Genomic DNA, 11,014 nt, shown 5'->3' with positions numbered 1-11,014 from the left:
CATAGAGAAACAATAATGTACAGTATGTGGAAAATAATGTGTTTTTTTAACCTTAAACCGCATAAACACATTTCATTACACCAAATACACAAAATAATGTTATTTTTTAGCAACGTCATATTACCCCTTTAAGGTGTGTTCACGCCAAGTTGGAATTCCCGTAATTACGAGATTTCAACTTGTAAAAAGCGTTCACGTCCTCGTAGAACTCGTAATTACAACTTGTGAACTGGGAGTTTTCTGAGAGCTACGACTTGTACCACGTGACCGCTGTACCATGTGAACACTGCAGGCTCTGTTTAGGCGTTGATAGTGTTGCCATAGAAAAGCATAATTCCGAGTCCGAGGACATGAACAGCACCGAGTAGAACGTCACCGCCTGCGGTGGTCACGTGGTACAGCGGTCACGTGGTACAAGTCGTTAGTCGTAGCTCTCAGAAAACTCCCAGTTCACAAGTTGTAATTACGAGTTCTTCGAGGACGTGGACGCTTTTTACAACTTGGAATCTCGTAATTACGGGAATTCCAATATGGCGTGAACGCACCTTTAATCACAAACTCTGGTTCAAACTCTGAGTTGGGAGAGAAGGTTTATATCGAGCTTTGTGAGCCCAGTGAACCTGATCTGGCCCAGGTTGCCTTTATTGGGTTTTGTCAACTCAAAACTTACTCTGCAACTCTGAGTTTGTTCATCTCACTTCATGCTACAGGCCACATCTCTTTGTGTGCTAGAGGGTGCTACAGTATGGGAAGCGGTTCAGGAAATAATATATAAGTATTGCGTGAATATGGTTTGGTTCACTGGTTGAAAGTATAGTTTAATGACAAACGCATTAGTTTATAATACATTAGTGTAACCAGACATGTACAACTATACATTGCATTAGATGCATTGGTTGGCATATATTCGTATTTTTTTGGTTTCTTTGTTTTAGATACATCGGTTTGCTCAAGTATGTATTGGCTTGTTCAAGTATATATTGGTTTAGATACATTTGTTGTTTTAAGTATATATTGGTTTGTTCAACTACTTATTGGTTTAGTCATATTTTCTTGTCTTTTCACCGCACTGGACGCAACAGCCGCAAGCAGCTGATGTCAACTGGATGCAACAAAGTGAACATTGCAAATCCAATTGTTCTTTGTGTCAGAGTGCTGGAGTTCGTCAGAAATAGAACGGGCCATCAGTTTACTGTCATGGATTTGTCGTGTCGCATCGCGCCGCATCCACAGCAGAGAACATCGCTGGGTTCTATTTGCTTTTGTCACGTCGCACAGCTCGCGTCTGGTGTCACGTTGTTTTTCGGTATTTGTGAATCTTAAGTATATTCATCATCTGCTTTACGTACCAGGCACTAGCAGTATTTTCACAAACTTGTAACTTACATGCTTAGAGCAGAACCATGCATCGTTCATTTATTTCTACATGGCTCCCTGCAATACAACTCTGATTCTTCAATCGCGCCATCTAGTGGTCTGTTATTGATACAACCACAACTGCTACAACTGATAACAGAGCGCTCAAGCAGGTACTGTGAGACATGTTGAGGTCATTAAAATATATCAAATTAATAGTTTGCATTCAATTATTTACTTATCAGGCAATGATAAGCGGGAAAATTACACAGTGTAGTCTTTAACACCCAGCAGAGGTTTCTTTGGCAAAATAATCTGCTGACTGTACACTATCCCTCAGCCTTGCAGCACCCCCCAGTTTGGGAACCACTGGGTTATACCAATGTATTAAAAACCAATGTGTTTGTCATTAAACAAAACATTCAACTAGCGAATCAATCTATATTCACACAATACATATGTATTATTTCCTGAACGGCTTCCCATAAGTATCAGATCACAGCATCAGCCTTCTGGATGTATTTATTAGCATGATGTAGACAACACTTTTGCACAATGCAGGAAACACTACAGGGAAGACGATTCTGCATAAATATATCTTAGCATTGTCCTGACCTCAGAGCAGAACCCATTTAGAGGTTCAAAATTTAATTTCCTATCATTGTGTCTACAGAGCCAGATTTATGTGTGCCATTTAAGAATAAGGCTGACATTAGATTGAAGGTCATTGCTGTGTAAAAACATGAAAACATAGGCAGTTAAAACGAGCACTTATTGACATTGCCTTTGCTTTTATAGACAGTTTATTCAGATATATGTATGGAAATTGTCAGTCTGATGAGCTGACCTATGTCTGAAAATCTAGGTTTCTTAAAATAAGAAGAAACGTGTTTTATAAAATCTTAATACAAAACACACAAGCAGTACTACATAGCATAAATGGGTGAAATGCACAAGCCCTACTTAAGGGGAACTACATACTGCATAATTATAATACTGTCAACATAATGCTAATGATACGCATAAAATGTTCAAGCGTATAGGTTATTTTGTTTATCAATTTTTGTATACACTCACAGAATGTTTTCTGTAGACAATTTCAGTAGCCAATATAAAAAAAAATTACTATAATACAAAAAATCTAAATCATAGATAGATAGATTAGATGATAGATAGATAGATAGATAGATAGAAATAATTTTATATATTATTTTATATTTTTATGAAAAAAAAAAGATATATAGATCTTTGTTCTGAGATTTTTCTAAAAAAATAAACATTTTAAATAATAATAGTAAAAACAATTTAAAGATTATAATTAAAGGCATTATAATGTACAGTATAAACTCCACTAAAATAAACTGTTATGTGATGGCAAAATTAATCCAATAACTCATCACTAGTAATGGCCGATACTGACCTGATATACTGTGCATCTTCAGTTTCTTGGCTTTTCTGGTTGAAATGATATTTCCAGAGAGTGTGGGGGTGCAAACACATACATGCTTACCATGGGAAATGCGCTCTACTGTGTGTAAGGTCAGTCATGCTACAGCATCAACCACAACAATCATGTAAACAAAGCTCATGCATATGGCAGCTCAGCTTATAAAAACAAATTAACACAAAATTAACATTTTTAGAAGGAAATGCTACCTAAATCATAACAAACACTGCATTCATCCACAGCCTTATAGTATGCAAATAATTTACTTTTAACGGCACTAATTTTTCACACACTTGCATGCTCTTTTATTTTCAGAATGTTAACGTCTTCCACAAGACCACAATTGTGATCAAAGTTCACTTCCTGAAACTACTTCCTCAACTATTACTGGGCAAACCTCAAACTTCATATTCATATCACCAATTGGCAGATGACCATGGAGTATCAGAACATTTCTAACAGCTCTCTGTTTGCCCGTACCTCAGTGGTAACATCCAGCTCTGTTCTTGGATTGTGCTGTGCACTGGGTGTACCAGGTAATATAGCGGCGCTGGTCATGCTCGCCCAGCATTTAAAGGATGAAAATTTCACCCCAAAACTGATGCTGAGTCTGGCTGTCTCGGATCTATTGAGTCTGATATTTCTGCCTGTGTGGATTTATGCCCTCCTGAACGGCTGGGTTTTTGGCCAAGGTCTGTGTAAGTTACTTTCCTATGTAGTGTACTGGAACCTCTACAGTAGTGTGCTTTCTGTCACCTTGTTAAGTGTGCAAAGGTACCTGCAGGTGCTGTATCCACAGCGATGGGCGAAGCTCGGGCAGAAGGGTCAAAAGGGGCTGATTTTTGGAATATGGACATTAAGTGGAGTTTTGGGTTCTTATGCTCTTTATTACCGAAACGTGAAGAAGAATAAGAACGGGCTTCTACGCTGTTATCAGGATTATACGAATAAACAAGAAAAACTAGTTGTCTTACTTGTCGAGACTCTAGTGATGTTTTTTGTGCCACTCTTCAGCCTGTTGTGCTTCTACCATCGACTTCATCAACGGATAAGTCAGTCAGCTTCCTTCAGAAGCCACAGGCTGACAAAACTGGTCATCAGAATCATAGTGGCCTTCTTCGTATTTGGGATCCCCTCTATGATCAACAACTTGGTCTTAATGGCAGTGCCATGGGAATCAGATGTCAGCAACAATGTAACCGGCGCTCTTTTCTTTATCAACAGTTGTGTGAACCCCTTTCTTTATGCCTTCTCAGCTCGAACGCTGCGATGAAGAAGAAAACAGCATTCAGATCAGCCACAACCAAATCTGAATGAAAGCTGAAGCTTTTCTGATGGTATATACTTTGTGTCTAATATTAATTGTTTGCTTTTGAAGTGTGCTTAAAGGGAAGTGCATATAACATTTTTCATCATATCCCATTTATGTTTCCTCAGCTTTTAACCTGAATAGAATACTTCTCCATTCCCAAAATATTATAATTAACAAGTAAGTATTCCCATAACAGGACTGTGGAAGCCAACCAAGGATATCTTCTGCTTTTTGTATTTTCTTTGACTTATGTTAAGGTTGTAGAATGAAAATTTTTAGTAAGCTTTCATCTTCCTCTTCACAAATGGTAAGGAATGTGGTAATGGTGAGGCAGATAAACCACACTTGCTCTATTGACTGCAGCTTTTAAAGAGGGATGTCTTTTCTGAACACACAGTAAAGGAACTTCAACCCCTACACAAAGAAAAAGGATGCCAACAAAGACTTATTCTTTTGTTGTAATTTGTTGTTTGAAATTAACTGAAGACTAAATGAAAGTGGTTATACAATAGTTTGGTTTGTGTCTGTAAACATATTTTTGAAAGCTGAAAATTTTTCAGTGTAATTTTACTAGAAAATACTATTTCATGTCAGAGTTATTTTCTGTTTTGGTTTAGTTCTGTGTTCCTTGTTTAATTTGACCTTATTATTTTCATCGTTATAAATTAAATAATTATATATCTACTATCAGTGTTGGGCAAAGTTACTTTTAAATTGCAACATTGCGTACTCCATAAAAAAAGTAACTAATTGCTTTACTTTTTTATGGAAAGTAATGCATTATGCTACTTTTGTGTTACTTTTTGTCACCTGAGCTGGGCTTGCTTATATATATATTTTTTTATATCAAAAAAGTTATGTTTTTGGCCATTGTAAAGGCCCTTTCACACCAAAAGTGAAATGAATAAGCCTCAGGCTGAAGGAAGTGCCTCTGCCTCTTCACCTCACTCCTGATTTCTCTCAACACGGGGACAGGAGAACTGTCAGTCAATAAATGGGAAAACAAAGTAACTTGTGTGCATTACTTTGTAAAAAAAAGTAACTCAGATATTTCATTGTAAATGTAAAAGTACTGCATTACTTATTTGAAAAAGTAATCTGATTATGTAACTCACGTTACTTGTAATGCATTACCCCCAAAACTGTCTACAATCCTTTGAACACACCAAAACATACTCATGAACTTCCACTTTAGGTTTTACCATGCCATGGAAATGTGGATTTCACACAATACACCTCTCTCAGGAATAATCTGCCTCTGACCCTCGTTCACCCATTTTTTTCCACTGCCGTCCTCTCCCTCTTCCTCCCAGGCGTTCTTTCTCTTTCTCTTCCTGCTTCATTGTTCAAGGTTATGTGTGGAGGAAAACCAAAGCCAAATGCTCCATGGGAACAGATCAAAGAGAATAATTCCTTTCCTGTTCCTCACCCCTTTACCTCCTCAGAGGCTCAATCCTTGGGCTCTACACACGTCATGTGTTTCAATCCTGGCCTGTGCATTCACAATACAAAAGCGATGATAACAGGATTACGTTTTAGTCCTGATTATCACAGGGTGGCATACAAAGGACACATGTCTGAAAGAATCCCAGGAAGAAATCTTTATGTCTCAATAATGAAAGACACAGACCCCAGAACTGTAGATGTTCTGTAAAGCTTCTGGTCTGGTCTGGATTGACAAAACGTGTGACTTCAGTGCATTTCTGCAACAACATAACACTAAATCAAGTGTATGGTGGAACATGAAGACAAATAGTGTACCAAAAGCTTAAACTCAACATGAAATGCAATTTGCATCCCAAAGAAATAGTTCACCCAAAAATGAAAATTTGCTGAAAATGTACTCAACTTCAGGCCATCAAAGATGTACCTGAGTTTGTTTTTTCATCAGATTTTGATGCATCACTTGCTCAACAATGGATCCCACCCAGCCTCCCTCTCCCAGATTCAGTCATTTCCTCGGCCCTTCTGAATAGAACGCAGGGCCAGTTTCCTTTGTTCCCATTTTCCCTCCTCTCATTTGTTTCCATAGTTACTCATTAGTTCTCACCTGTTCTGATTCTGCTAATCACCTGTCTATTTAAGCCCTCAGTTTTAGTCAGTTCCTTGTCTGGTATTGTTTGTATGTTTCAGTTGTTGTGTCATGGTTTCTTATGAGTTTTCCCATTGGATTTTATTATTAAAGACTGTTAGTTTGTTGACTTCTGCATTGTGTGCTTGATCCTGCATAACACGTTACATTTCAGTCTTTCTACTTAAAAAAATCACATTTAATCACTGTGTTACTTGCTTGTATCTTTGTAATTACTTGTGAAATTTACTAGCAGTTTCTAGTGAAAATTGTTTCAAAGTAAATCCTACAGTTTTTTTTCCAGTGTAGATTTTAACTGGCGCTGTCTGTCACGAGTATTTTTACAATCGCTACACTAAAAAACACTGGGTTAAAAGCAACACATTTTTGGTTATTTTTAATCCATGTGCTGGGTATTATAGGACAGAATAGAACACATAATTTAACTCAGAATAATGGGTTGATGTAACCTAGCAAAATGTTGATTAATTTTTACTATATTAGCTTTCTTTTTTTTTTTTACTTCATATGAATTGAGATTAAATCCTCTAAACATTTGTAAAATACTGCACACAACCATTGGTTTGCATGATAACGTCTTTTATTTAGGCCTATATCGTATTTACAGTATAGTATCTTTTATATCGTGTTTAATACATATGCCATACATTTTGCCTATATTTAAACTAGTTTGACAAACATTAGAAGTAATTCACGTGTAATCGACCGGTCTCTGTTATCCCTCCTGATTCCACCGTAACGGCGCTGGTTCTCGTGCCCGAGCTGGAATCGTGTTCGGTGGGGAACTGCTAACGGACTGCCGCCCAGCGTTTCACTCTTAGCCAAAATATGCTGTGACCGACTCCATAACCTGCCCATAAACAAACAGCTCTTGTTTGTTTTAAGGTATGCCATTTTATGGTAGCCTATATGTCATGTGCCTATACAGGAATTAACATTAATAAATAATCACTGTACCTGTGGTTCGTTTCTTTTGTGCACTTTTAAGCCGACGCCAAAGGACAAGCTGAGCAACTTCTTTATATGGCAGTAGTTTCCCTAATGTCCACTCCACTGTGATTTTATCGGAATCAATTACTGAGGAGAGAGAGAGAAAGCGAGAGAGAGCGCACATTCTGGCATAGGCTACTAGCAGCGCACCCTTCACATTGCTACACTATAGCTCAAACTCCGCTCACTAAAGAACATTATAAACTTCACGTAGTGAAATTCAGCTGAACGTCGCGTTCCTAAACATGAGGAACAAACGGAACATCTGATAGACCGTGAGCAGCAGTTTGAATCAGGGTGAAGAGAGAGGAGATCACATCTACACTCTGCGGATGATTTGTTTGCGTTGTGCATTTCTTTCCTCCAGATGTGACGAGTGGAATGAGCTGCTTTTACACATTGGTGGTTTCACTGCAGCATGGGAACTGCCGTGTCCAAGAAGAAGAATTTAAGGAATGATGCCATTTCTTCTGTTGCCGCAAAAGTTCGGTGAGTCTCTGCAGCACAGGCGCGCGAGCAACGCGTCTCGTGGAAGCTCATGTGCTGCATAAAACTGTCACATCTCATCACACCTCATATCATGACAAGTTTTCTTGCGGTTGACGACTGTAAAACACAGATAAAAATCTGTCGGTAATGCATCAGTCACAGTTCCTGGGGCAATGGGCTGTTGACGACACTTTGTATATATAACTAGCTTGCAAGTAGCCTAACTTCGTATCAAAATATTCAAGTTTGACTTAAATTACTTTTGAGGGCTTTTTAATGAAAATTATTTATGGTGTTTTGTCATGAGAACACTATTTATACTAGTTTGCTCAGAATGCAACAATCGGAAATGTATTTACTGTTTTGCTGGTGACATCAGTGACCATATTTATTTTACGTTTTTGTTGTCGTTGCTTTTGTATTATTATTGTTCTTTGTTATAACGAGGATGATGAGGACTGTTGTTTTAACGTTGATAATATTAATAGTGATGATAATGATGATGATAATAATAATAATAATTATAAGGATGTTTTCAGAATTAATACATTCACGTAGCCTGGGGATTAGGCTTTGAACAAAAATATGTATTATTTATTGATCATTATTGTTTTGTATGTTGTTATTTATGTTTTTATTAATTATAGTTCAAGTAATACAGTTTTTTATTGTCATTTTGGTTTTTGTTTGCTTATCAAACAATGCATAAGGTTGATGTTCCATGACAGTCACGATGTCACTTGGCTAGTATTATAGATGTCCTCTGGAGTTTTGTGAAGTGATTGGACCCAACCAGCATCATTGTGTGCCTTTGAGAAGCTTCCCCGTTCATTCAATCAGTTCATTTACCCACACACTGTAAATGACCATTAATAACCAACTGAATTCACCATGAAATCAATGCTGTTTTCCTAAATCAGCTGTCACCAAACTTCTGACCGGCCCTTGATACTCCCTCCGCATTACAGTCACAGTGTGATCACATGCTGTATTCATCCTCCCTCAATAATTCATGTTTAGCTGGGTGGTGCTTGACCATTTCAGACTTATCCGAACAGCACTTCTGCATGTGCTGTACGCATTGAACAGAGAAGCATACTCTGGACAGTAGGAAAGCGTGATCATTTCCAGTGAGTGTCCTCCCTGTCTCTGCTGCTGTAACTTAATTGTTAAAGCTTTCTCAGATGGGTTATTGTTGTGTAGGATGCATTTACAGACTGTTTAGATATAGAATGAACTGCACTACATAGGTCTTGTCGGAGTATGGCATACTTGACAACAGTATTACTTGTGAGGTGTTCTTTACATTTCCAGCTTTAGAGTGTAAAGGTTTAAATTTTTTCTGCATCCTAAGACATAGACAGAAAGTGGGAACCACGCTAAAATGACAGCCCGATGCCAATTAGAGCTACGCAGTGAGTGGTTATAGATCTACAAGCCTTCCAGTTGTCTCACAGGCTGACATGTAAATGTCTAATTTAATCTTGAGACCACCTGGCTGCAGTCGTACTGGAGGGAGGCCCAGATTATATGAAAACTTGTTTAATATGTTTAATATGTGTGTGACGATGCTTAGGGTCAGGCTGGGACATAGGGTGTTTTTCTGTCTTTTTGCTAATGTTTTATGGAGTTATTGAGTTGGAAAACCAATAAATATTATACTCTTACAATATTTATCATATATTTTTATTTCCTTAAGTAATTTTAGTCAAGTTTTTATGGCGTCATCTTATAATTTAGTGTTTTGTCACTCAGCTTTAATTTAGTGTTTGCTATTTTGTTTGTTACGGAGTCTCATTTTTAACTATGTTATTGAATGACGTATTCATTTGTGAAATGAGTTAAAATGCCAGACTGAAGATTTTCTGTTGGGACTGATGTAGTTGGTCTGCCTCTTTAGAAAGTCTGCATGACATTGACAGGTTCACCAAACAGTGAAACGTACAGCACAAACTGTGGTGGTCAGACTGATATGATTAGGGATCTTATTAAAAGAAACTTTAGTCACTCTTTACTAATGTTGAGATTTTTTGGAAGGCTGTACACTGATATTGAGGATACCCCACGGCCAAAGCAGCACAAAGTTTGGCAAACTTCCCCCACATCTTGCTTGTTAGTTATAGCATCTGGATTCTGGAATAATGCGCTATATCTTCTTCCTCTGAATAATAAAATCCTCCCTTCTCTTATTTTACTAATGAGCAAGCCAAGTTGCCCACAGAAGCTTTCTGGACAAGTCCTTTTTGCAGCTTACTTCCAATAAATGGCCTTTCTGTACTGCAGAGGGAGGTTTGAGTTAAAAAAATTGGAATGGATCAGCTGGGACATTTTGGTCGATTGCCATTTGAAGCTGCAATGTTTGCTAGTGCGACTAATTTAGAGACCTGCTCATTAAGTGTTAATGAATTTCTAATGTGGAGATATTAAAAGCTGAATGCCAATGGCAGATGTTGAGCATTTTCAAAATGAATATGACTCAGTGTTTAGTTCACACAACAGCTTACATAAATTCTAGTTGTCAATGACAAAAACTCTTACATGGCAGTGAGGGCAGTGTGAGATGATGGTTTGAACGGTACACTAAGAAATCAAATCAGCAAAGAGAACACAAAGCCCGTAAGCGAGCAAACGAGGAGGCGAGAGAAAGGTGTCATGTCACACATGGATGTTCTGGTTAATGCACGCTGAGGCACTCAAGAACAAATTGTACTTGCTTTTTACTAAATTAGTGTAGCACACCAAAGTGGCCTGCTGAAGTCAGTGTCACCCAGGGCAAAAGCACTCATTCCTGACTCTGATTGTTCGTGAACAGACACATGAAAACAGCAGTGCAAGAACAGCTCCATGGTGTGCTATCTCCACTCTCCTTTATCCATGCTGCCTTTGTGCACTTTAATAGCCTCCTGCCTTCGATCTATATGCCAGTGTGTATTTGTGTCCACGTTGGGGCAGTTATTGTTTTTACATCTGCTTGTATCTTCATGTTGTTCATCTGAGTCACTAGTCATCCGCCTCTTCTTTTGGATCGCCACAGGGCTTTCGTCCAGCAGTCTTGGTTAAAGCATGTGCTTTAGTTAATATGGTTAAACAGCCCTCTACGAACACCTTGGCAATTGAATCGCCATTGGCTAGTAAATTTTTTTGTTTACTCGCCAGACTGATAAATATATACATACACATATACATATATACACACATATATACACACACACATACATACACACACACATATACACACACATACATACACACACACACATATACACACACACAATATATGTGTGTGTGTGTGTGTGTGTATATATATATATATATATATACATAAATA

At 37.9% G+C, this 11,014-nt stretch overlaps 2 protein-coding genes across 2 annotated transcripts in view; both read left to right on the top strand.

Annotated features, from left to right (window-relative positions):
* Window positions 1-3,239: 3,239 nt before the first annotated feature.
* On the top strand, window positions 3,240-4,094 carry LOC107690697 (leukotriene B4 receptor 1-like). Its single transcript, XM_016489089.1, has one exon. The coding sequence runs from the start codon at window positions 3,240-3,242 to the stop codon at window positions 4,074-4,076; it is 837 nt and encodes a 278-aa protein (XP_016344575.1). The 3' UTR covers window positions 4,077-4,094.
* Window positions 4,095-7,615: 3,521 nt separating this feature from the next.
* The window catches only part of LOC107690691 (NMDA receptor synaptonuclear signaling and neuronal migration factor-like), a 38,452-nt gene continuing 35,053 nt past the window's right edge, over window positions 7,616-11,014 (top strand). Inside the window, exon 1 of the mRNA XM_016489083.1 lies at window positions 7,616-7,681. Coding sequence (XP_016344569.1) covers window positions 7,616-7,681 — 66 coding nt within the window. The remainder of the gene's footprint in view (window positions 7,682-11,014) is intronic.

The sequence above is a fragment of the Sinocyclocheilus anshuiensis genome, unplaced genomic scaffold (assembly GCF_001515605.1).
Source record: "Sinocyclocheilus anshuiensis isolate Anshui unplaced genomic scaffold, SAMN03320099.WGS_v1.1 scaffold2041, whole genome shotgun sequence".
Lineage (NCBI taxonomy): Eukaryota > Metazoa > Chordata > Actinopteri > Cypriniformes > Cyprinidae > Sinocyclocheilus > Sinocyclocheilus anshuiensis.
This window is presented reverse-complemented; position numbering and strand designations above follow the sequence as displayed.